Consider the following 27,855-nt stretch of genomic DNA (forward strand, 5'->3'; position numbering starts at 1 on the left):
AGGTAATTAAAGTACAGTATTTAAATTAACCGACTATGATAGTTACGTCTTTTGCTACTTGTCACTAGGTTTTATTTACTACTTAAAATAGAAATTGCTTGACCAAATCAAACCTTATTAAATCCATTCTAATCTTAGCCTAATGCAGTAATATGTATTAATTCCTTAAAATATAAGTTTGCACTTAATGTAGCATTTGGCACTATGATATTAGAATTAGATTTTGGTTCTCTCCAAGTGTTAGCATTATGGTCACTGTCATTGTCACTGGGGTTGGAATGTCTATAGTCTACAGGAACTGTTGAATGAATATGAAGATTATTATTTCATCCTCTAACTGTGCAGGGTAAATTTTTTTTTGCTTAGAAGAAATATTTTAGAAAAAATAAATTTAAATATAATTTCGTTAGTGATGTGGGGGTGCTATGTGGCAATAACTCCGCCCATTTAATGATGTTGTTCTCACTTGGTTTTTTTATGTTTACATGTTGTATTGTGTTAAAAGGGGGGGTATTCATTATGTATAACTGGAAATACACATACTGTATGTACAGATGTGTATTAATATATATATGCACACCCTGTATTTATTCCAATATTTATATGAGCCTTAATCTTGCAATTGGACATAGCACATTTTTACAGGTAATAAGTTCATGGAATTATCACATTTTATATACTGTATATATATAAAATACACACACATACATATAAATACAGTGGAACTTCGAATGACGAGCGTCTCCAGTTATGGGCATTTTGAGTAATGAGCAAGCCACTTGCAGAAAATTTGTCTTGAGTTTTCGCTCGATTAACAAGCAAACCACATTGTGCGTCCTAGCGTTCCTGCTGGTTCTCCAACGCTTCCAACAACAGTGTTGTTGTTTCACACGATGAGCGTTTCACATGACAAGCTTGGTGCCGGAACAGATTAAATTCGCTTATCGAGGCACCACTGTAATAAAATTTCGGCAGAGCACAGTAACAAAAAAATTAATCAATATATTGGTAGGATTTGGGCATACATTCAAACAATACAATTTGCTAATTTTTCACATTTATATTTAATTTGATTTTGATCTTCAGGTGCAAGCATACCCATCACCAGACCATCGGTCGACAGCATTGGCCAACCAGTCTGCCATGCTGTTTGTGTGTCTATATTTCACTCCTAATACACTCCACTCTCAAACAGCAAAGATGAGAGAGATTGTTGATAAATTCTTTCCTGACAATTGGGTCATCAGTTACTATATGGGTATGACTGTGAATCTTATTGATGCCTGGGAGCCGTACAAAGCCGCTAAGCAAGCTCTCAACAACACGCTCGAGGTAATGGAAGAACAGCGCTATGCTGGGTGTTGCAGTATAATAAAGTGTTGTGTCTATGCAAATACTTCCTCTTGAAATTTTGTATTTTTTGTTTTGTTGAAAGAAAACTGAAAATATTACTTTTAGCATTGAAATGTTACTGTAGATTATAATTTGGTAATTTTATTTGCAGCTTTCAAACATTAGAGAACAAGCATGTAAAGTAAGTGCCAAAATGAACAAGCTTGTTAAACAGACAGACCAGCTGCTTGCTGAGGGTGTCATGAGTGAAGCCAGAGTCTTGGATCACAGTAACAAGATTCTCAACCTTCTACGAGAGTGTAACGTAACTCTGCGGTGGGCGGTACTGCATACTGCTACCTTATTAAAAGCAGGTGGAGAGGGGAATAAACGTTGCAAAGTCACTCGAGATCAGGTAATATTCACTTCATTGAGACGACACTTAATCTTTCATTAATTACCTTGTATTATTGTATATAGAAAACTATTTATCAAATTATGAAACTTGAAATGCTTGTTTCATGCAGGCACTTCAAGTTTCTTCTATTGTTCTAATAGATTTAGTCAGGAATTTCATGTGTCAATATAAATAAAAAATGTGTCTGTATGAATATGAAGAACAACTTTTTCAGCAGAATAATTGGGTTACTCCCTAATATAGGGTTACTACCTAATATAAACATCCATTGTCCTGTGATCAGGATCATGTAAGCATTATGGCATCGGCACCTCTTAGAATGTATCAGATGAACCTACAGGGTCATTACAGTTCAGTGTAGTAATACTGACAGCACTTGCATTTGAAAGGTTATTTACTTTAATAACGTACTGTCATCAAAGATATTGGGGAAAAATCAGTCCAGTCCAGAATGGTCGCCAGAAGGTACACGTACATTCGTTTATACTGAAAACCATTCTGAAGCCCTCCCTTAGCATCATAAGTGACACCAAACGAGAACTCTTGCTTTTACTTGAGAAACAGATGGGGGCAGGGAGAGAGAGTAACTGATTATGTTGCTTTACATCATTCCACAAAACAATTCAGTGTTCCTTAACACTAAGGAGGTTTTTCTGTTGACCTGATCTGCCTTATGAATCTTGAGTTTATTTTACCTTCAGGTGTGTGCTATTGATCATTTTTTGGACCTCTAATAATGCAATAATGTATACTGTAATTCATTTGTGGGGTATATTGCATGAGGTATGATTACAGTTTATGGCATGTATGTGTTTCATGAATCCACCCATTATTATGTGTGTTTTTTTCCGGGCATGTGACTCCCTATTTTGGCTTCTATCAGCCTGGCTGCTGATAGAAGACAAGTAATTTTCCTTGTATGTAAGAAGATATTGAAGGTATGAATTTACCTGAGAGGCACCATTTCTCTAGTGACCTCGATAGAAACAGAAAACCAAGGGCTTGTCAAAGGGATCCTCTGATTATTTTGCGTATTTGATGGTGCTACATAGCCTTCCCGGTTTGGTGCCTTCTTTTGATGATTACTTACTTACTTACTTGTCAAAGGGACCCCTTTCCTATTTCTACTGAAGATATTTTCATTTGAATTTTGAATTGTAGTGTCGTCTTGGCATTTATGGTTTTGGCAGATAGGCATTTCCATATTTTTCTGACCCTAAAAGTGAATAAACACCTGTTTTGTCTTTCATTGCTGCTTGTTGAGCTTGAGTCTGTTTCTCCTTGTATGTGTTACATTTGATCTTTTAACACTTTCGCCCGGGCATGACACAGCATTGCGTCATCCGTTTACTGGCGGTAATACCGGGGATGACGCAGCATTGCGTCATCCGCTTTAAATAATCGCCAAAAATCAGGTTTTTATCCGATTTTTTTGGGACTGGTTTTAAAATGCGCGCCGATGTCTTCCCATTTTCTTTGTTGAGCCTCGTGGCCCTCAGGCGGCTTGGCACACGCCGTGGGCCCATTGTTTTCGCTCCACTGTTGTGACCAATGTTGCTTCCCCTCGCATCTCAAACGTGTGAACATTTCGGCTATTTTCCGAGGCTATATTTCTTACTGCGGCTTTAGAAACTATCTACGCATACTCCACGATGGATAGTGATCATGAACAAGGCCCTTCCAGGAAGAAAAATGCGAAAGAAAGGCTTGAAAAGGGTGGGAATTGGGAGTGTAGCTGGAAGGCATCTGAGCGCTCACTTGTGGCTAACGCGTGGCCCGTCTTCAACTAGTCGGCGGTTGGAGCGTGACCAGGTTTTTTATTTTATATGCTAATGTTCCTATAGAGAATTCTATTGCGAACCCATTGAGACCAAAATGAAAGACCTAGGACGAAAATTGAGGTGACCAGAGTGAAAATAGTGAAAACATTTTATCGCGTTTGCGAGCTCCTGGGTAACTCGTTCGCACTTTCTCTGTTTGCTGCGGGTAATTAGCCGGGCTTTTGGAGTTTATATGCATTTAGTGCTGTAGAGAATTCTATTGCGAACACAATGATACAAAATTTAATCTCGTAGGACGAGAATTAAGGTGACAAAGTTGAAAAGAGTATACACTTTTCAGAATTTACGCGCCCTCCTGTGACACCCTGGGTCCCATATCGCACAGTTGAGGGGTGGTGGGCGGGGTGCGCGAAAGTGTTAAGGAAGTCTAGATGAGCATCCTCAGAATTGTTCTGTATTTTAAGTTTCAATGAGATTAGCCGGTCATATTTGGTTTATAGTGGTGCTAGTGCACAGTCGACATAATGCCGTGATGATTTTTGTTGCTCGGTATTGAACTCTCTCCAAAGCATATACTGTATGTCCTTCTGAAGATGGTTTCTATGCTTGAATACAGTAGTCCACACGGAGGAACAGTATAGATTTGTACACTTGAATACCCATCTTTGTTTTCTTGAAGTCAAAGGTTCATTTAACTAATCCTAGGGTTTGGTTCAGACTCATTACTTCAGTTCCCATTTGTGCAACTTTCAATGACTGGTGAACTCTAATTCCAAGATCCCTTTCCTCATAATTCTGCTGCATAAGGATGATTTGATAGTTGTGTAATCTTATGCCATACATTCATACATGTTCAATATTTTCAAGTAGTTGTCGGTCTCACGACCATTTCTAGAGTTCATATAGGTCTCTGTATAAGGCCTTGTATCTTTTTTTTTTTTTTTTTTTTTTTTTTGAGATATATACAAGAGTTGTTACATTCTTGTACAGCCACTAGTACGCGTAGCGTTTCGGGCAAGTCCTTAATCCTGTGGTCCCTGGAATACGATCCCCTGCCGCGAAGAATCGTTTTTTCATCCAAGTACACATTTTACTGTTGCGTTAAACAGAGGCTACAGTTAAGGAATTGCGCCCAGTAAATCCTCCCCGGCCAGGATACGAACCCATGACATAGCGCTCGCGGAACGCCAGGCGAGTGTCTTACCACTACACCACGGAGACTGCTCAATCTTCACTTCCTACTTTACCATGGAGCTTAGTGTCATGCAAATTTGATGTAGTTTGTAATATTTTCATCTGTCATTGATGTAATTAAGTGTAGTTACAGGATGAAAGCTACGCTCGTCATGTCCTGTCTTCCCAACACACTTTGTCATTTAACGCTTTGACGCTTCTAACGGTTTTGGCTTCCACCCCCTTCTCACTTAACTTGTTTGAACCATCTACCACTGTTTGCAAAAGTGAATGTTCTTATACTGTATATCTTTGGCAGCTTTGGCTTAAATCTATCACCTCTTGTTCCTGAAGTACTGTACCAGGTCTCAGGCATTCTTCCCTAGCAATTTTGTTGATTCCTGCTACTATTTTGTACGTAGTGATCATATTGCCTCTTATTCTTCTATCGTCTAGTTTTAGCATATTTAATGCCTCAAACCTCCTCGTAGTTCTTGTCATTCACTTCCAGGAGTCATTTAGTTGCATGTCTTAGCACCTTTTCCAGTTGATGTGTTTAAGATTTGGGCACCATTCGGCGGCTTCATATTCCAGCTTTGGTCTCACAAAGATCGTGAACAATTTCTGAAGTATTTCACCAACCATGTACAGTATTTAAAGGTAATTCCAAAATTAGAAAGTGTAGAAATTGTTATCCACACTTCTGTGAAAATAAACATTCCATTCACCTGGGCTCTAGAAGACTCGAGCTGCGGACCTCCCCTCTCCCTCCAACCATGTTTAAGTTGTGTGTTGGTGTGGGCTCAGACCCTGTCATTTCATCATCTACTTCAGTGATTGATTGTTGAGTTTTGGGTTTCTCTGTAAGGGTTTCTTTGCCTTCTGTCCTATCTTGGGTTTGTATAATCAATGCAGAGGGTTTCTTTTTTGCTAGTGTGAATCATGTAATCTCCCTTTCGGTTTCCACGACGTGATTGATTTGCTTTTCTTTCCATGCTCTGGTTTTTACTCTACTTTTCTCATAGGTAAGGTCTTCATATTATTTCTGTATATTTATCTCTATTTCTTCGGAAAAGTCATTATCTGCAGAGGTACTGTATTGTTAAGACAGCTTGGGCAAGTCACTGAGAAATAAACACTGAATGCAGTGCCAATTTCTGTGTGACGCTTGCAGTGGTTCCCCTTTCCTCCCTTTTTTTTTTTTTTTTTTTTTTTTTTTTTTTTTTTTTTTTTTTTTTTGCATAGGAAACCTCTGATATCAGTTAGCGCCTAATTTTCATTGGGGACAAACCGAAGCAAAATTTGTTTGTGGCCAACTATTGGTTGACATTTTTATTGTTTCATTTGTTTCATTATCACTGTTGGTTTGGGAGCACTTTTACATTCTGTTTGGTTTATAATGGTTATTAATTGATCTTGAATCCCTGTGCTCTTATATGAGGGAATCAGATTTTGGTAATATGCTCCTGGTAGGCCCACAAAAGTCAAGATGGCTAGTGACTCTGAATAGTGCATTCAGTTGACCAAAGCTATGGGAGTGGGAGGGGGAAGGGGGGTTGTTGATAGAAAGTGGTGTTGTATTACATGTGTTCTATTTTTTAGGCCCCTGTGGCTTGAGCATGGGCTATTGTCAATTATGGCTAATATCCTTATATAGCTGGCTTTCAATATTTACTTCAATTATTATTATTACATTATTAATGTAATGAAAAAACATTATCACAATTACATTCCTCTTACCTCATAAAATGGAGAGAGATTGAGAGGTATTGAAATGTAAAAAGTTTATTTCTCTGCTTCTGTGTGTCAGGTTTGAGTGGAAATACTGTGTACAGCCATTGTTATAATAGGAATAATTGTATTTTAATTTACTCGTTTAACCCACGGTCACTTAATGGAGGCCGCCCTGCTCCTTATTGTCCGAATTGTGTTGTCCCTCTTACAGTTGTGCATATCCTTGTTGAATGTCCTGACTTCCAGGACGAGCGTGTGTCTTGCTTTCCGACCGTCCCTCGCGGTTACTTGTCCCTCGATAGAATTCTAGGCGAATCCGATACTTTTGATATCGTTCGCCTTATGCGTTTTTGTTCTCGTATTGGCATTCTTGGTGATATTTAGCGCCCTCTGATTATTCTGCACATTTGATGGTGCTACATAGCCTTCCCGGTTTGGTGGCTTTTTTTTGATAATTATTTACTTAGCACCCTCTGATTATTTCGCACTTTGATGGTGCTACATAGCCTTCCCGGGTTGGTGCCTTCTTTTGATAATTACCTTACCTTACCTTGTACTTTAATTAAAAGTATTTATATGTTTCAGGTTGTGAGTGACATGCAGTACTCCCCAATGATGGTATTCCAGCTCATGCTCAACACTGCCACACTGGAAATTGACCTTAACCAGACATATAAGAGACTTGTAGAAGAAAAGGTACTCGTCAAAATAAACATGTAGCTGTCAACTTCTCCTTGTTCTAGTTGGTGTTTTAAGTGACACATTGTGGTACAGTATGACAATATTTAAAAAATGTTTAGATTTTTGTATTTCTAAATTTATTAAACCAAATAAAGGGCATGGAGGTGTAGCAGAGTTTGCTACATTAACCTTTGTATGTCACCTTTGTATGTCACAGGTACCATATGTACTTTTATATGCATGTATTACTATGCTGTATCTATATTTTTGTTCATCGTTCACAGACAAATTAAGGTTATAATGCACAGTACAGTACTGTATCTGTATACTCTATGTATATTTGAAACAAATTTTTTACTGTGTAAATAGTTGAACTCTTATCAAGGTTTCTAAGTATTATCTGCTTGCCTGGAAGTCTTACTGCACCATTCTTGTGATAGTGTACATAACTTGGTCATTATAACATTTCAGCTATCATGCCTTTGTCTGATTATTAAAGAAATGTACCAAAATAGGCATTATTAATTCAGTACAGCAATACTGTAGTATTTATTTAAGCTAAGGTCAAAGCCTTAAATGTCCATCTACGCCATTCTCACTTGCCAGGCTCTCATGACTTGTATTCCCATCAGGACTGAGATCTATGCTAGTGGTCCTTTGCCGGACATTTTCTAGGGAAGGAAGACAATGGCTAGTCAAGTTTCCACCGAGTTCACCAGCTCACTATGACACAATAAAAGGAAATCACAACTTAAAACTTCCCGTGCAAGGGAAAATTAAATGTTAAGACTGCCAATTATCACTGTAAACTTCTGGTAGTAATTCAGTTATATTGACCACCACCCAGTGGGTCATTCCATGTCAAATCATCACAAAAAAGTGGACTTTTCTACCTGACCAGCTCAGATTTTTATGACATTTGGTAGGATGGTAGAGGACATGAAGTAATTTACATGTACAAAACGTTACTCATTGGTGCACGATATTCAAAGAGCAGGGTTACCAATGTGAACAAGTAACAAAATTTTGCTTGCAACCTCAAAAAAGTCGTAACCTGCTTCTAACTGAGGTAGAATCTTCATATTGTGTTTGTTTAGAAGCTAAGGAAGCATAGTTTTCATTTACAACATTATGTAAAATATTGAATTTTTTCATTTCAAAGCCTTTGACCTTGAATATATAAAAATGTGTATATCTTTAATTTTGGGGGAAAATTTGTAAGCAGTTAAATTGCATTGCATTTGGTATAAGTTTCATTTTGGAATGGTTTCTGGAACAGGAGTAAAAAAAAAAAAATTAAAATAGTGTACCTCACATTCATTGAAATACTTTAGCACTTGTTTATGGAAATTACCATATCAGAGAATGAAATAGTGTCATATACAACTTTGAGAAAAAACTTGCAACCATAACAAGTTAGTGCCTTCTCCTCTGCAACGCTTCTTTTGATCTTTGAATGTCCGCATCCGTTATTGTGTAAGTTCGCCCAGTTGCAGTACGTGGAGAACTTAGTGAGAACTTATTCAATCGGAATGTTCAGTATGTCTGGCTGGGGAGGATACACACATGATGGGGATGAGCCATTGGAATGTAGGAAACTCATAAAATCCTCCTGTGATGTTGTGTTCACCTTTATGAAACAACCTAACCACCAGACATCATTATAGATGCAAGTCACAAAACCTTCCTTTTATTCCAGAGACAATCTTTCGTATGGAATATTTGTTTGCTTCTCTTTACTAGTTGTTTCTGTAGAAAACTGCTTTATTATTTATTCATTCCTTGTTTCTGTTGTGAAAGCAGGAAATGTTTGAGTTCCAGGTACTGGCCTAGCTTCTTCATTTATTTTGTGTAGCAACTTCTCATTTATCATTATTTCTTGTTGACACATATGCAAAGTTCATGTTCCTGATGTTATCTTTTACCCAGTTGAACAACTGTCTTCATGTTGTAATTTGAGCAGTACAGATGCTGTATGTAAACTTGCCCTAGCTGCCAGCCTCACTAACAGAACACCTTTTCATTTTTGTCCTAGAACTGTTACATTTTTGTTCACTACATGTATTCACATGTGGCAGCTTGTCTATTATCCATGGTAGCACCTTCTGCAATTGTTTTCTACTTCTGCTGTACCCTTTAAATTAATCTCAAATGAGTTGCAACACTGTGTATGTTAGAGAGAAAAATTTAGTTAAAAAATAGCTAAATTGTCAACCCTGCCGAGATGTGCACACACACAGAGAGAGAGACTGCGAGAGAGAGACTGCGAGAGAGAGAGAGAGAGACTGAGAGAGAGAGAGAGACTGCGAGAGAGAGAGAGAGAGAGAGAGAGACACTGAGAGAGAGAGAGAGAGACTGCGAGAGAGACTGAGAGACTGACTATCAGACAAGACTAAACTTTACTGATGAAAGTTTGATGCAAGAAGTGTTAACTACTTTATACCTACATTTTATACATTTTTTTTTTTTTTTACTCTTGTTGCCAAAGCCATTTCAAAATCAAACTTATACCAGAGAGAGAAAATGCATCAACTGTATAACATATTTTTCCCAAAAATTAGAGATGCATTTTTTATTTATTCAGATCAAAGGTCATGTAATCTTGAAATGAAAAAATTCATTATTCAGTGTATAACTATTACCAATGAAAACAATGTTTCCTTAGTTTAAAAACAAGCCTAAAATGATTCTACCACAATTAGAAACAAAGTTATGATTTTTTTTTTTTTTTGAAGTTGTAAGCAATAATTTATTTTATATCACATTGGATATAAAATTGTTGTACCCTGCTGTATGAATATTCTGCATCACTAAGGGTTAAAATTTTGTTTATGTATGTTACTTCGTGTACTCTAAAACATCCATCCAAATTTCATGTATATGGGAGCTGGTGGCTGAGGGGACAGAACACTGGACACGTGATCCTGTGGTCCTGGGTTCGATCCCGGGCGCCGGCGAGAAACGATGGGCAGAGTTTCTTTCACCCTGATGCCCCTGTTACCTAGCAGTAAATAGGTACCTGGGAGTTAGGCAGCTGTCACGGGCTGCTTCCTGGGGATGAAGGCCTGGTCGAGGACCGGGCCGCAGGGACACTAAAGCCCCGAAATCATCTCAAGATAACTATCTCAAGATTTGAGATGGTTAGGTTGAAAGATGTAATGATTTGGCATGGAATAATCAAAGTTAATTGAAATCAAGATTAGTGAATATGATAAGTTAGGCAAGGAAATTCAACAGGGAAAAGAACATTCGTCAGAAAAGATGGAGAATGTTATACAGGATATAGAGAAGTGCAAAAAAGCATATGCATCTAACACATGCACAAGTGGTCAGAGAAAGAATAATTAGCAGCAGTTAAGAAAGTGACCGAGCAACAGCAACGTGTAAAAGGCACACCGAGAGAAAACTTGATTAACATCAAAGGCCCAAGACTTTTTAACACACACTACTCATTCATGGCATAACTGGCTGACCTTTCAGTGTTCAGAAGAGAACTTAATAAACATTTTCAAAGGATTCCTGATTAACCAGGCTGTGAGCAGCCATGTTGAACAGTCCGGTTGACCAAGCCACCAACTAAGACACCTGGTCATAGACTGAGCTGCTTGGACATTAATCCTCAGAATTATAGACGGGTATAACCATCACCTTGCTAGCTCGGCAGTGGCCAAATATTTTTAATTCAATGTTGTACCTGTCTTTTTACTTTCCACCAAAGTAGCGTTCTTGTGAGCAAATGGCAGTCTTCTTGCCAGAATTTGGTTCTGACTGGAAAGAAGTTTTCCCAGTTTTCAGTGCTTTGTTTACTGGAAAGTCTTTGTATTTCCTTAATCATTCTGTATATGCATGGGCCTCTTCCCTCACTCCCAGGGGTAATGAGATCTAGCTCTTGATGCCCACCCTACTAGCCATTTTTGTACTTGGTGCACATTTTTAACTTCCCTGATGTGTGAATTTAATATAATATATATTCTCCTTGAGTTTATGGGTGGAGGTGTCATTTCTACATGGGGTTTGCTTTTGAGTTGGTCTTGTCATTTGCTTCAGTGGTAACAGGCTTTGTATAAGGTTTTTGCTCTTTTCCTTCATGATGAGGTGTTGAGTTTCTTCAGATACGTTGTCTGCAGGTGTGCTTTGTTAAGCCATTCACTGGAGGCCTTTTGGATACCCCTCTTTGTTAACATCTACTCAGTCTTTGGCTCTCCTGTTTCCTGAGGATACGTAGAGGCTTATGGACACTGATCATACACTGTTTTAGCTACTCGGATCTTTCAACTGAGATCCATGGTATCCACATCTCATGGAAGGCATAGATGGCCCTGACAGATTTTGTTTCCAGGATGAGGTAGTAATTCTGATGCACTCTTGTTCCATGCAAGTTTGGCTAGGCTGCTGCTTCCTGCTGCATGTGTTCAGCATTGGGTCTGTGTGGTGTTGAGTGGTTTGACAGATCTCCTATGGTTCTCATCCACCCTTTCATGGTAGCTATCAGTCACTGTTTTGAGGGGACAATTGCAAGTCTTTTGGATATCTTCGACTGGGAATACTTATTTGGAGGGCCTCTAGTGGAATGAGTTTTCCTGTCCTTCCTAGGTGTCCTGGGTACTGTAATACAGTACCTGGTTAACCTTGTCTGTTAAGGCAGCAATTTTCCTACTTTGCTGAAGAATGTTTCCTTTTAAAGTGCAAAACTTATCCCTGAAAGCTTCCATTTCTTGTTCTAATAAGGATCTCTTCTTCATACTCCTTTAACCTGTCCTCAATAATCTCTAACCTGTCAAGAAAACCTCCTATCCTTATATCTTGTGTTGAGAATCCTTCGAAACATTTATCTGCTAGTGTGCTTACCTCTCCAGAGGTGGTGTCCGTCTTTGTTATTGACGATCTTTTGTCATAAAATATTTTGTCTTTTGATCTTTTGTTGGCGTATAAACTTTTCCAATACAGAATTTTCACTCACTTTCACTTATTTCCCATGTCTAATTTTCTTTTCAACTTCCCTATACCTTTATGTAACTGGGAACACCACTTACAGCCCTCAACCTGCTCCCAATAATTTGGCAATTGGATATTCCTGAAACCTGCTGCAGTGTGATGCCTTCCTTCTGGCTGCTGTGCAGCCATCTGCCACGTTACTCCATACCTATACTCAAAAAATGTTGGACAAGGGTATGATTGCCGTGGGCCCATCTTTCTGGGTGATCTCCATACTTTTCCTGGTTGCTAAAGAAACACTCTGAAGGGCAGGTTTATTCTCTACATTACGGAAGACCTCCGTGTCTATATTTTATCTGGTGGTTTCAGGCATGTCCTGCCTTATTTCCCTGGTCCTCAAGTTTGCCTTTTGACATGTACCAGTTCAATTAAAGATCAGTAATTGGATATGGTTCTGAGTCGGGTACATCTTTTACCAATTTCGCACTCAGTTTAGCTCCAGGACCATTATGCTGGGAAATAGCAGTTGATGTGGCGTAGTGGTAAACACCCACTTGGCATTTCACGAGCGCCTTGGAGTGGGTTCGTATCCTGGCTGGGGAGGATTCACTGGGCGTCAATCCTTAACTGTAGCCTCTGTTTATAAAACAGTAAAATAGGTACCTGGTAGTTAAACGATTTGGCGGGTCGTATTTCGGGAAATATTAGGATTAAGGACTTGCCCGAAACGTTATGCGTGCTAGTGGCTGTACAAGAATGTAAGAACTCTTGTATATATAAATAAAAAAATCTTGTATGGTTCTTTTTCTAGTTTGATGTCTAAGTTCATGTGGCTTCTGTTTTTGTTTTTGTTCTGCTTCAAGGTCTCCACTCTGCCAGTGTTCTGCTCAGTACCATGTCTTCTACATTTGTTTCTTTCTGAGCCTTGTGTTCCCACTCTTTTTGTCCCGTATTTCCCAAGCATACTTTGATCATTGTGAGCTGGTGTATTCTGTGGTGCTCGAGTTACTCGCCACTTGTTTCTCTTCCCTAGATTTGACATGACTACTTAAGAAACAACTAAACCATGCTGGGAAAAAAGTCACGAAAGCCTGTCAGGTGATGCAGGTCTTTAAGTGAACCATAAAGTTTTTAGTAATGAGAGCATCTATACATCCAGCTCTGAAAGGAGTTTTTAACTTGAAATCCTTTTTTAAGAAATGTTTTGTATATGAAAGTATATTTAATATCATCTACAGCCAATTTCAAGGACTATTCAATTTTTAACTGCAATGAAAAATCATTTTATACATTTTACTTAGTCATGTATACCACCAAATTACTTTATTTTAGTGATTTAAAGTATCATTCAACTAAATGAGAATATAATGAATGAAGTTGATGCAAGCTCTTTTAGCCTTAAATGTAAATTGTTAGATTCATCCCCCCTTACATTTTCTCATGAACAGATATTTAAATTTTTTTTGTAATTTGTTACCAGTCAGTCAGATGGGAGAAGTTCCAAAAGGATGCTAATGAACATGTACTAGAACTAGCTGAGGTGTTTGCTGGGAGCCGACCTTTAGCTCGAGTAGCCAAGAATGACCGCCTCAATAAATGGTTCAAAGACATAGGAGAAGAAATATTGAGTCTAAGTCTGGATGATCCAGGCTCTGCTGGACGAAAAATTATTCAGTTGATAAAAGCATTAAAAGAAGTCAAGGGTAAGCTTATAAACTGTTTCAAGTTTTTATTATAAAATGTTTGAATATTTGCTACTTGCAGACAGGAAACAAGTTGGCTTCAGTTGTCAATGGACATATTACTGCAGGACAACCATGAGGTTGTTATTGGAAAAGCAAACTAATGTATTGGAGAAATATTTTGTCATAAAATCTTTGGCACCCTGGTGGCCTTGTTAGTGCACACATTGTAGTTGAACAACAGAGGCAGGCAGTATCTTTGATATTTCAATTAAATTTTGTCTTTAATTTTGTTCGGGTTTTAGTAATTTCTAGTTGTTTTCTGTTAAATTGTGCTTGCTATTGTTTTGTAATATCCTTAAACTTGGACAAAGCTCCTTCTCTTGTGTGTGTTGACAGATGGGTTCTCTGGTTTCCAAAGACTCATGCTGTCTTGTTGGATAGCAAACAACCCAACCCCCAGTTCTTCCTGAGATATTTCTGCACTTGGTTAGCGTCCAGTCAGCATCCATTTTTTGGGGTAACAGGAAAGCAGGCAAAACAGCATGGAGATGAATTTGGGAGGAACTATACAAGGAATTTAGTGTATGTGTACTTAATATAAATGGCATAAATGATTAAGGGAAGAGGGTATTTAGTATAATTTTTAAATGGAAAGATAGATGTGTTAGGTGTGAGAACTATCTTAATGGGAAGAAAATTGAGAAAGGAAAAAGTACAGTATGTGGTGTGTACTTTTGCCGGGAAACTATAGCAAACAAATTAAATCAGATATTTAATAATTAAAATTAAATCAGATATGTAATTTCCCTTTAAATTGAATGATCATAAAAGTAACTCATTATGATGATGATAAGAGCCATGCACCAAATTTTGTAAAATAGTGTAAAAGGACAAAGAGTGCACTGTTTAAAAATAATGTATGTAATTTTTACTGTAGAATTTCATGGTTTGGAATCAAGTGCTGGTGTGGTGCAAGCAGTGGGTGAGGTAGTATCAGCCCTCCAGGCCTTGGTGCGTGTAGCTGGAGTGACAGAAGACAACCTGGTTACCCTTTCTCTCATCTCTGACCTCTCCTATGCATGGACTCTGGTTGATGAATACACTCCAATTATGCAGGTTTGTTGTCTGAACATGGTGTCAGTGAGCAGTTCTTTAGAATAATTAAATATTTATAGATCAGTATTTATAATTGTAATTTCTGAACTATTTTATTTGGATGCTCCCTAAAGTAAGATCCCTTCAACCACAAGAGCTGGGTGATATCATGCATTGATGCAACTGTGATCTTTTTGAGCATTTTGGGTTACACTCATGCTATGTAGGCACGGGAAAAAGCTCGATCTAACCCAAACATTGCATTACAAGGACTACTAAGACCACCTGTTTCTCACTTTGCTGCCTTCCCTTCTGCTTCCATCATTCTCTGTTGGGTTCAGGGTTAGTGTCACACAAGATGTTCAGTCTGTAATGTGGGTTTTGATCCTGTTCAAACTATTATTTGGGCAGGTCACTTTTGTTACAGCTGCCAAACTTGGGCATCATTCTCTTTAATTTTATTGTCAGCTTCGGTGTTTGCTTCATAGAATTCCTTCTTTCTAGAGGTGAATTTGGTACATCTGGTTCTGATGTCTTGCAAGAAGAATCCTCTGTATTAGGAGGCCTCTGCACAAACACTGCTTTTAAATACTTGTGTTTCTCCAGTGTCCTAGGGAAGTTTGAGGAAATTGACCACCTTCTGGGGCTTTCCTCTTTACAAGAGGAAAGCCACTCTCACTCTTGTGAGAGTGGCCACTTTTTCCTCAGTGGAAGTTTTCAGCTCCTGTAATGGACCTGTCATTCCTAGGTAGTAGCCAGGAGTTGGATTATGTTTTGTAGCATGACTGGGCATGCTGCAAAGTGAGGAGTTTTAGCCTTAGGTGGTGGTAGAGGAGTCAGTCTGGTTCCTGTTTAACCCTTCCTGGTCAATGGTTTATATGCCATCTGACATACATCACTGGGCTTAGAGAATTGGGTGTCACCTTACTCAATATATCATGATTATTTGCTTCCTGAAATTCAGACTCTATAGGACAAGAAGCTTTTTTTCTCCTGAGGAACAGGTACCAGGGGCAGATTCACGGAGCAGTTACGCAAGTACAGTACTTACGAACGTGTACATCTTTCCTCAATCTTTGATGGCTTTGATTACATTTATTAATTAAACAGTTTACAAACATGAAACCTTCCCAATCAACTGTTGTTATTGTTATAAACAGCCTTCTGGGACTTCGGAGCTCATTAACTGTTTAATAATTGTAAACAAAGCCGCCAGAGATTGAGAAAAGATGTACAGGTTCATAAGTACTTGCGTAACTGCTTTGTGAATGTGGCCCTAGGCTTCTAATCCCATGCTCTTCTTGATTTTAGTTTATCTGCTTCTTGACTTCAGTACTGGATTATCACTTCATGGCTAGCAGGAGCATTTTTTTGGTAACTTCATGGTGGAGGTTAGGGGTGGTAGCCAGGTGGGGAGCTGGCAAATTGCAAATGTGCCACTTAGCAATCCATCTAATGTTAAGTAGTGCTTGGAAATGCTTTGAGTTCTTATGAGTGAGTCTTCTTTTGTCACCGAGTCAGTTTGAGCTTTTTGAGATGCCTCCCAACCACTTGTATAACCCAACAAGAACATTTGAAAAGATCCATGTTTCAAAATGTCACCCTACCCTGAATTATAGTATCATCGGCCGGTCCAGTGGGGCCTTCAGTAATCTTACCTTGGGGTTAGTGTTCCTCTTGAGAACAAAGCTTTTTATATTAACTAATATACAGTATATTCACTTGTGTTAAGATGTAGTCTATAAATTCCAAATAAAAATTTGCACAGATTATTTAAACCTGCTGCTCTTCATAATTTATTTTTTCCAAGCTAGTCGGCCATCAAAAAAGATGCCGCCCATGTGGCTAAACTTCGAGCCACATTCCTAAAGCTGTCATCAGGGCTGGACCTACCACTGTTGCGCATCAATCAAGCCCGCAGCCCTGACCTAATCTCTGTTTCTGCATACTATTCAGGAGATCTGGTGGCTTATGTCAGAAAAGTAGGTTGTTATTGAATGTGATTTTTAAATACTAGTTGAGGGTGTTTCACAGAATACTGATCTTGAAAGAAAAGAATGTGTGTTTTACTAGGAAGAAATATGAATGGCATTTGTTGTATGTATATGTCATTGTTGCACCTATAATTTTGGTTACCTTTTGTATTTGTTTTCTGAATTCAGAATTATTACTTAAATGTTTAAGATTAACTGTAATGAAAGAGAGAAATGGTCAGATGCATCCTCATGCATTTTTTAAACAGTGCCAGTGAACCAGGCTCACCCAATTCCTGTTTTGAGTTTTGAGTTAGCCTGCTACATTTATCTGCTATGGACTATTTCAGTAAAGCGGAACTGACATAAAAATTGGTTTAGTCTAGGTTCAGGGGGAATTGCTGATAACAAAAGCAATAATTGTTAACCATAGAAAGAACTAGGGTGAATAAATTTTCCATTTTGTTGTGTAAATTCACCATTTTCTTCTTCTCATTATTGCAGGTCCTTCAAATTATACCCGAAACAATGTTTGGCTTACTTGCGAAGATTATCATGCTTCAAACAGAGAAAATCAAGGAGGTCCCAACACGCCTTGACAAGGACAAAATGAGGGAATTTGCTCAACTTACAGAAAGATATCAGGTCTCTATTCTACATTTCACCAAACTGTGACTTGACTTAAGCATACTAAATGGCATCTTTAACTCTGCTTTAAACAGGTTTCTGATTTGTTTCTTTTCAGCTACACTGTACTTTCAATGGTGCCATTTACACATTTGCTGAGGTCAATTGATAAATTTACAAATTCTTATTTCCTAACACTTTGAGCTGCCCGGCGTGCGCTCGCCAGCCGTCCCCAAGGTGGGCCTGGTGTTTCCCGTGAGCGTGCACCACACTAAAATGTGCCTACTCTTTTCAGTTTTCTCACATCAATTTTCGTGTTGCATCATTTATTTTGGTATCAAATTGTTAGCAATAGAATTCTCTAAAGAAATATATTTATGTAAGATAAAAAAAAAAAAAAGCATGCCAACCGCAGCAAACCCGAAAATCGGCCGAGTGTTACCCGTGAGCGAGCACCTAACCGCACACCCACACCAAAATGTGTATACTCTTTTCAGTTTTCTCATGTCAATTTTTGTGTTACATCCTTCATTTTGGTATCAAGATGTTCGCAACAGAATTCTCTAAATGGATATATGCATATAAAGTCAAAAAGCCTGACGTGTCACCCAGAGCAAACCTGAAAATCGGCCAAGCATTACCCGTGAGCGAGCACCCATCTACACACCAACACCAAAATGTGTATACTGTATTCTGTTCAGTTTTCTCGCCTCCAGTTTTCATGCTACGTCATTTATTCTGGTATCAAATTGTTCGCAATCTAAAGGTACACATTTTAAAAGTAGTCCCATAATGATCTGGGAAAAATGGAATTTTAACATATTTTAATTTTGGACACAAAACACATCACCACTGGACATCTGTAGAGTTATTTATGGACACAATATCCATCACTGATGCCCGAAAGTGTTAATGTAAGCAGCTGCTTCACATTTATGATAACCAGCTTTTCATATGCATTTCTCTGGTGTTACAGGTAAACCTGTACCAATACCAATATTTTGACCAGTATCAACACAACATTATATACTGGAACAGTATTTCAATACTGCACTATAAAATTACCAACACTGATAGTTTTTATTGTAGATGTTAGAACTTTAGACAACACAGTTTCTTGTGATTTCAGTACAGTATTTGTAAACAGTGACATAATAAATAAATATACTCAGTAAATATAGGACAATTATTGCTTTGTTAAGTGGACTCCCAGCCGTGATTACTGATTAGTATCACTTAAATAAAAAAAAAATACCGACTTGGACCAACAAGTATTCTCTCGGCACTGCCGCTCAGAGAGAAGTGGACGAATCTCTGTGCATTGTTTACACTGCTGCCCTGCAGCTTTCCAATGTTTTTGTGGTTCCTCATCTATTTCTTTTTCATTTAAATTTGCTTACAACTGGTATTCCACATTTAACACATTTTTTCAACTTTCTAGTCACTGAATGTACTTGGAGCAGTCTTTTTAACAATATTTAGTTGATCATTTACCAGGGAAAACTGGTAGGGTAAGGCTTGATGTAAGCTGTGGAAGGGAGAGCTCTATGCTTGCTAACAGGAGTCAGAACTCATCTGCTCCTGTACCCACCTACAAAAATGGGCTAATATCACCGATACCATACGAGTCATAAATACTCATACTCCGCCCAAGTAAAACAGAAACAAGCAACACTTAGTGGGCCAGCCAGAGGCTTAGGGCCCGCGCAGGAATATCCCTGCAAAAAAAAAAAAACTAATGCATTAGTACACCTCTAGTTTAGAGTGTTCTTAAAAGGATCTAAAACTCTATGAAATTTGAATTATCTGGGAAAGATTCTACATATGGCAGTCATCTCAATGAATGGGAGTTTTAGGAAGACAGGGTGTTGACCTTCAGAGTGAGCCAGAGCAAATGAATGAATATATTGGTCTTTTAATCCAATAGTTACCTCCTCGACTCACAATCATGGATATCAGGTTTGATCCCCAGATGGGACCGAAATGGTTGAGAACATTTTCTTTCACCTGATACCTTTGTTTACACAACTATAAATTTTCACACAGGAATTGGGAAACTGTTGCGAGTTGCATTATGAGTAAGATCAGTAGTTGACCTAGGGGGGGACCTTGAAAAGCATAGCTTCCTGTTGGCTTCCTGTACTCGACAACAGGAATTATATAGGAGATTAGATGGGGTGCCTGGGTCTTCCACCCACCTCTGTACTTCCCCAATATCCCCCTCCCCCCTGTTCTTGCCTCTCGTACCTATATCTTCCCTACATTGTGGATTTTGATGTCAAAATGCGATGTATTTTTTGAGAGGACTGGTTGGGATATGATGCATTTAATACAAAAGAACTGGGGAATGATATATATGGTGTGGTATATTCCTTTTGCAGATGGCTGAGCTTAGCCATAGTGTTGCTGTGCTGGCAGAGGGTGTGGCAATGATGGAGACGACTCTGGTTGGTGTGATCCAGGTTGACCCTCGTAGGCTTCTGGAAGATGGAGTGCGTAGAGAGCTGGTTTTTCAGGTGGCACAAATATTACACGAAGGACTTACCTTCAACACAAAGGTCAAGGTTGGTACAGATCCACATGAATTGTTTTCCCATCGTATAGAATGTAATTACCGAAGTGTAGTTACAGTACGAGTACTACACACGTGAAGTTCAGCCTTTCCAATAAACTTTGTCATGCAAACATTTTTAAACTTCTGATGGGTTTCGTATACAGCTTTTATGACACCTAATGTATGTACCTGTATGTATCATAAGAAAGTAATGAGGACATACAATGGGATGGAACCCACATCCCTGGACTCCCACAGGTACAAGCACTACCAGCTGGCAAGTCCAGGGTTGTGGGTTCAATGCCATTGTATGGCCTTAATATTATCTCAGATAAATCACATTCATTGTGTATACTGTATATATCTTGTATATACATGGACAAAAATAGGTCAGGCCTTAATTTATACTTTGAATTTAAGTTTCATCATTAGTAAATTTTATAGCTTTCATTGTTGTTAATTAAGTTTGAATGCATTATAATTATTTTGCTCTTATTTTTTATAAATGATTCATTATTTCTTTACAGGGCAGTGAATTATACAGACGACTTAAACTTGTAGGGCAGAAGATGACAGGGTTCCGAACATCATTTGAGTACATCCAGGATTACATCAGCATGTATGGATTGAAAATTTGGCAGGAAGAATTGTCTCGTATTGTTAATTACAATGTTGAACAGGTAGGACTCTTGTCCAAATTCTTTATAATCTCTCTTAAAGGATAGCAAATATATATCATATAACCGAAGATTAAACTATGTAACAAACTTGTTTTTGTTCCTGAGTAATGTGTTATTTTTTAATTGATTATGCCTTCAAAGTATAGAAAATGGCTATTATTCCCCTCAAACTTTGCCTTAGCTTCAGGAGGATATCTTGAAGGTTACTGGAAAGCTGATGACTCCTTATCTAGAGCTGTGTCACATTATCACACTTCTAGATAAAACATTGGCTGCCTTCAAGTAACCTTTAAAATATCCTCCCTAATCTGCCTGAGGTAAAGATTAAAGCTAAGTTTGAGAGGAATAATAGGCCATTTTCTATACTTTGAAGCATTTAGAAAATAACACTTACTACCCAGATTAAAGCCTGTTACATAGTGTTTTAAACAACATAAATATTAAGAAATCGCGCTCTTTGCCCATCCTGCAGAAATGTAATCCCTCTTACAGTTATGCTTGGTTGTATTTATGATATTCTGTTTATTTGTGACATTCTCTGTCTTGGGGGAATGTACAACCTAGTACTGGCTCTTTTTTACCATTCTTTATTTTATTAGAAAATGGAGGCTCAAAGATTTGTGTTTAATGATATAGACAGAAAGAGTGGGTCTTTTTCTTACAAATGTAATAAGAAATTAGAAAAGGTAGTATTTTGGCTTTTAGTGGGGACAAACCTTTTATTTAGTTCCCCAGCCAGAGGGTTAAATGGCTTATCAAATGTTATTAATGGATCTCTAAACAGTTGGACATTTTTAAACAAATTTTTTTGTTATTTTAGGAATGCAATCAACTCCTAAAAAAGAAAATATCTGACCATGAAAGCATCTACCAGAGTGTGGCCATACCTATTCCAAAGTTCTCATCAGTGGATACTCAGTCAGTAAATTTTATCGGCAGGCTTGTACGAGAGATTTTGCGAATTACTGACCCAAAGTAAGTTACTCTGATAAGCATGCTAGTGGTATATTTGTTAATCTTTTAAATAACTAATGTTTATGAAAGTATTTGTACACTGATATAGTATTTGATTGAATTGCCACACCTTTGAAAGCACGTTTCTAAATTCTGTAGAACTACAGTGTATGTGTCACAACTGGGAGCCTGGTATGACAGTAGAGCCCACACAGAGGTGCTCTCCAGCTCTGTTATGGCAAAGGTTGAGTCCAGCATCAGCACTGCTGGGTTGACAGGCGTGGATAAGCTACTAGCCTTCCTGATTGTTACAGAACTGCAGGTTAGTTGCTTTGCATATAATAATCTGCTATGACTGTTTTGCTATCTTTTTTTTTTTTTTTATTTATATTCCAGAGTTAATCTCCTATTTATAGGTAAATTGTGCACAATCTCTTACATATGTTTGACTTATAGTGCTGTACATGTAAATGCTTCATTGTTTGTTACCTCCTACTACTGTATATAGGAATACTTTTACATTACAACACTGTACTATATACTCTGCTTCTTTTATCTTCTCAATCTGGTGACTTAGTGCTGTATCATCCGTTACTAAATTTTTACAAATCTTTTTCCTTATCCAATATTTCTATGTGCTATTAACAGAATTATTAAAATACCAGACATTAGTTATTACATTATTCATTTTTTGATACCACAGTAGAAACAGACTGTATCTAGAGTCTTTAGACTAGAGAGAAAGAGAAACATTTCAGAGAATTTTGATATACAAATCATTGTTCTGAGTCTATAAATAATTTTGCAAGTAGCAAATAAGTAATGTACAAGTGTTTTACATCTTTCACTTCTGCATTCAATGGCACTTTTCTGAACTAGTACCTCGATTTTTCTTGTGCTTACTTATCAGTGATTATGAGGAAGTGAGATCTGGCTCTTTATACACTACCTCTTAGCAGTTCATACCTGGTGTGTTAATTTGCTTTCTTTTCATAGCATTTTCATCATATTTTTTTCTTCGACTTGTGGATGTAATTGACTTCAACACCCTCTTTCTTCAATGCATTCTATTTGCCAACCACTAGATTCCCATATGCTGTTGATGGTATCCTGTTTACATGAGCTTCTGGTGTTAATGTTGCAATTATGTCTATTCCCAGGTCTTTTCTGGGGTAAGCCCCATCAGGTTCCTAAAGCTATCAAACACTGATCAGTGCCATACTACTAGGTGCCATCAATTGTGGAGTTCTATTGGCCTATCGAGGACCACAAGTCAGAACCTGGCCCTCCCTCTAGAGAGGCGCAACGAACGATAGCCTATGAAAACTTTACTTTTAAAGCTTAATCATACTGGCCACCACCAGGGAAGCACCCAGAAAGATATGCAAACCAAAACCAACTACAGTACTGCATGGTTTAAAAATGAAATTGCAGCCTTAAATTTGCCAAACGAATTCCTCAAAACAATGAAAACAAACTACTGGACCAAAATTTTGTGAAACTAGCATTCGCTAGTTGAGCTGCTCTATCCCGCCGAAGCTTTTGGGTCTTCCCAGCCGACCCCTTCCTTCAAAGCTTCTCCTTTGGGCTTCACCTGTCTATCCCGACAGTGGGCGTGGATAAAAGCTTTACCTCGGGGCCCTCTGCTTAGGGGTGGGGAGCTTTTGGATTCCATTTTGACACTTTGTGGGCCCTCATGCCATCTGTGAAGGGTATTTTGTAGGGGTGTTTCCCCCCCCCCCCCCCACCACCCTGTTTAACTTGTGTTTGGTGTGGCTACGCCCTGGGTTCATTTCCGCTTGCCTTTGGGTTCCTCTGACTTGTCCTTCCAGGAGTTTTCTTCCTGCTGCTTTCCTAGGTGGAGGTTCAGGGAGCCACCTTAGTGTGTGCTTCCTATGCAATCTGGTTTCTGCTTTGGTTGGTTCTGGCCCTTTGGGTGCGTTCGCAATTCTTGGTTCATCCTGGCTAGTGGACTATCCTTTGTCACTTGGGGTGTGGCAGGGTTTTGCCGTTCTGCACACCTGATTGGCAGGAGGTGTCTTCAGTGTTTTTGCTTGCCCTCCACATGTTGGGGGTCTTGTGCCCCAGGTTCTCTTGTTGGCTGCTTTGGTTGCACTCGGCCTTCATCTGAGCTTATATTGTTGCTATTACTAGCTTATATTGTTTTTGGCCTTCATCCCACTCACACTTACGTTCTGTCATGCAATTCTGGAGTTTTCCCAGGACTTAATTTTGTTGGCTCCCAGGTGAAGTTCCTTTTGTGGGGATTTGTGGTTTCTGTTGCTTCACAAGGATTGCTGTTTTCTTGTTATCTGGGGAGACCAGGGGCACTTTCATGATTTTCATCTCATCTCGTGTGTTGGCATGCAGTTCTGGCCTGGACTTTGAACTCGGCATGGACCCCGGCTCTTCCTTCCGCTCCCTTTTTGGTTAACTGTGGTGGTTGTTGCTGACCTGTTGTTGATTTGTTAAGGTGTTTGTGGGGATTCTACTCTGTTCTACTCACCTCATACTATGAACCAAATTCAGGTCCTGGCTCCTTGTAGGTGATAGATGGGTCTTTGAGGTCTATTGTGTTAGGCCAGCCCATCCTACTGTTTAGATAGTACTTACAGTAACAATATGCACCATCATACGTACTGTATATTGACGTAATGGATAGTTAGAAAGTGGAATTTGGTAGAGTACTTCAGTGTTGAATTTGGACAATTTGGAAGAGGTTTTGTATTTGTTGTTAATAAAACCTAACCGAACCATCCTAGGCCTAATACCTGTTATCTGATGCCTAATATAGTACATATATGTGCTATACTAAGCCTAGGAATACTTATGTTTGGTTTTTAGTTTTAGTTTTTCTGGACTCTATATACCAAATTCCATCTAATTGTCCTACTGTTTAGATATGTCAATATATTTACAGTGGTGCACATAGTTATTAAAAGTACTATCTAAACAGGATGGGTTGGTTAGGCAAGGGCTTGGTACAGTAGCACAGTAATAGAATTAAGCATAGTGGCATTTCATTACATTGAACTCTTGATATTTTAAACTGTAATTGTAGTAGGACATGCAATAACTCGTAAAACTATCGTGTTGAAATAGAGAAGCATATTTTAATGATCATAATAAACAGAAACATATAAAAATATTACAGAATTTGGTGCATGAGATAGAGGTCACTTGCCACAAGGATGCTGCAGTGAAGGAGGTACTGAGACTGATGGCACCTCAGCTCAGCCCCAGCACCCAAGTCATTGGTTAGTACTCAGAAAGTCATCCAATTGATATTTGAGTTTGCATAATATATTTTTATTCAATACTGGGAATTGTAGCGTGTATAGGGTTCTGGACTGTTTTTGTATTCCTGTGTAGAGATAATGAGTTGTAATAGATTGATAAAATAGGTTGTACAGTTCTATTCCTGTTGGTAGATTATTTGATTTAGAGTATAGTCTTTGTTTCTTGCTGTAGTGCTTAAGTGTAATAGCCCATAATTTATTGGTTCAAATATTTTTAAAAAGTTAAGAAACTTAGCAGCACTAAAAACATAAAAAAAGGCAGTGAGATTATTATAGTGTAAACTAAAGATGCACAGAACTGTATTGTAATGGTGGGGGTTTACGGGTGTGTGGTACATACCTACTTCTCAAGTTCTAGTTTTTTTATGTTCAGTTTTTAACTAATGGAGACATTTATAAGCTATCTTCTGTCAATTTTCTTCCAATTAAAATTACTTATTTATTTGTTATAATTATGAGTAGGCTCCCTTGTGATCCGAGCATAAAGCTTGGATATAGCCTTAGCATATACCTGGTTCCCAAAACTAGCATATGCTGTACCTAATTCCCAAAACCCATTTCCATCACTGAATAATCTTATGGAGAGCCTTGATCCTCAGATAATCGGTTGAAGGTAGACACAAAGCAGTACCTGTACTATCCTGGTGCAAACTTTTAGAAACCAGTGGAAAGGGACATGGATTTTTTTCTTATTTTTTATATCTTTTGGATTGAAATTCAAAATCTGTAATGTTGTGGTGTGTATATTGTTTCTCATTGATGCTGGAGTGCGGATGAATGAGATCTATTCCATCGATAGTTCAGCCGATGCGGCAGTATGCTGGATGGATTCAACGTACTAGTAAGCTGTCTGCTTCTATGCTTGACCGAATTATGCGGGTTGGTCAGATGCAGATCTTGAGACTTCATGCAGCAAATCGCCTCAATGCATCATGTAAATTTGATGCAAAATATCTTGCTGCTGCTCTTAGCACCATGAATGAGTAAGTTTTGTTGATTTGCATTAATTTGAATCAGTATTCCTGTCATAAATTTTATTATTTTTCTTCTGTTATATGTACTGTACTATGAAACTTGCAAGAAAAATTAAATATATTTTCATTTCAAACTGAAAAATATTTATTGACTTGCGAGAACTGTGGTACAGTATTATAGCATGGATGTACTGTTGTACAAGGATAAGCACCTATATCCATGATTTCCAACTGCTTTTGTCAGTTTTGGTAATACACGAGTTAAAGGTGGATTAACACTTGGGTAACATGGATTACCTGTGCTTATCCTTGGGTCTACTGCATTCTCTGCAGTGTATTGGACTAGATTCTTGTCATACTAACATTTTGGGTTATATTGTATTTAAGCATCATTGCACATGCCAAACATTCTGGACATTATTATGTACTGTATTTGTGGTTGGAAAAGGGAAGGGAGCATTAAATATTAATGATAGAGGTGTTTAAATTTGAGTTAAGAGAAAAATGTTATATTTGCAGGTTTTACCTGAAATACAATGTCCATGTAAATCATAGGTTGTCTGTATACTAGCCATTGATGGTCCTGACTCTCGTATCTATACCAACGAACCCACACACCCAAAATGATTAACCCTTGCACTACACGTCATTTTCCGTGATGCTTGTCCCATGGTGCACATCACATCCTGAGATACTAATGCATACTGTGCAATATTTGAAACTTCCATGGGTACATGGTCAAATCATAACATAGAATGAAAAGGCAATGTAAAGGATTTGGGTGTACTTATGTCAGAAGACCTTACCTTTAAAGAACACAATACAGTAGCAGTCACAACTGCAAGAAAAATGACAGGTTGGATTAAAAAAAAACTTTCAAGAGATGCTATACCGATGACGATACTTTTCAAGATGCTAGTGCTTTCTTAGAGTGGAATACTGCTGCACAATGACAGCCCCTTTCCAGGCTGGAGAATTTGCTGACCTGGAGAGCAAGCAGAGATCCTTTACTGCTAGAATCCACTCAGTAAAACATCTAAACTATTGGGACCGACTAAAATGCCTAAATCTGTATTATTTTGAGAGCAGGTAGGAGAGATACATACTGTAATAATTTATTTGTGGAAAATAGTATAGAGGCTGGTCCCAAACCTGCACACAGAAATAACACCACACGAGTCCAGAAGGCATGGCAGGATGTGCAGAATACCCCTGTTGAAAAAGCAGAGGTGCAATAGGTACTCTGAGAGAGAACTCTATCAAAATCAGAGGCCCGAGACTGTTCAACACTCTTCCACTACACATAAGGGGCATAACTAGCCAACCCCTCGCAGTGTTCAAGAGAGAACTTGATGAGCACCTCCAAAGGATACCTGATCAACCAAGCTGTGATTCATACATCAGGCTGCGAGCAACCACGTCCATCAGCCAGGTTGACCAGTCCAGCAATGAGGAGGCCTGGTCGAGAACCGGGCCGTGGGGACGCTAAGCCCCAAAACCACCTCAAGGTAACCTCAAGGTATGGTGCTCGCATCCACTTCGTCAGGCCTCCAGTAAACACATACCATCATGGGAAAAAATATAGTACATGGCCTTGGATACAAGCCAGTAATATAGAGAACAACCTTAAGTGTGGTTCAAGCTCCCAACCTAGTCATGCAACTATGTCAATATTTTGACTTAACAGATGATGAAATTAATTAAAATAGAGTTCCATATAAGCTTGTAAATGACTTAGATGATTCTGAGTGTGATCAAGATTACCGTAAATGCCGGCGTATAAGTCGACATTTGAAGCCTAAAAAGTCTCCAAAACCAGGGATCGATTTGTCCGCCGAATATAAAATGTGAACCTTTACCACTGAGAGATAAACAAGTGAAACACCCGGTCTAACACTTGCCACAACTCTCACAACCAGTGAGGGAGGCAGGTGAGCAGGCAGGGTGGGTGGACAAGTAG

General features: G+C 38.5%; 1 protein-coding gene across 3 annotated transcripts in view; it reads left to right on the forward strand.

Moving 5' to 3' along the window:
- Strump (WASH complex subunit strump) overlaps positions 1 to 27,855 on the forward strand; it is a 47,848-nt gene that overhangs the window by 16,760 nt on the left and 3,233 nt on the right. For all 3 annotated transcript variants that reach the window (XM_045725591.2, XM_045725600.2, XM_069321964.1), the window contains exons 7-19: positions 1,087 to 1,332; positions 1,505 to 1,747; positions 7,024 to 7,134; positions 13,535 to 13,757; positions 14,677 to 14,855; positions 16,649 to 16,816; positions 17,312 to 17,452; positions 19,816 to 19,998; positions 20,516 to 20,668; positions 21,489 to 21,643; positions 21,782 to 21,944; positions 24,777 to 24,879; positions 25,721 to 25,904. In XM_045725591.2, coding sequence (XP_045581547.2) covers positions 1,087 to 1,332; positions 1,505 to 1,747; positions 7,024 to 7,134; positions 13,535 to 13,757; positions 14,677 to 14,855; positions 16,649 to 16,816; positions 17,312 to 17,452; positions 19,816 to 19,998; positions 20,516 to 20,668; positions 21,489 to 21,643; positions 21,782 to 21,944; positions 24,777 to 24,879; positions 25,721 to 25,904 — 2,252 coding nt within the window. The remainder of the gene's footprint in view (positions 1 to 1,086; positions 1,333 to 1,504; positions 1,748 to 7,023; positions 7,135 to 13,534; positions 13,758 to 14,676; positions 14,856 to 16,648; positions 16,817 to 17,311; positions 17,453 to 19,815; positions 19,999 to 20,515; positions 20,669 to 21,488; positions 21,644 to 21,781; positions 21,945 to 24,776; positions 24,880 to 25,720; positions 25,905 to 27,855) is intronic.

Source organism: Procambarus clarkii, chromosome 10, assembly GCF_040958095.1.
Source record: "Procambarus clarkii isolate CNS0578487 chromosome 10, FALCON_Pclarkii_2.0, whole genome shotgun sequence".
NCBI classification, from domain to species: Eukaryota; Metazoa; Arthropoda; class Malacostraca; order Decapoda; family Cambaridae; genus Procambarus; species Procambarus clarkii.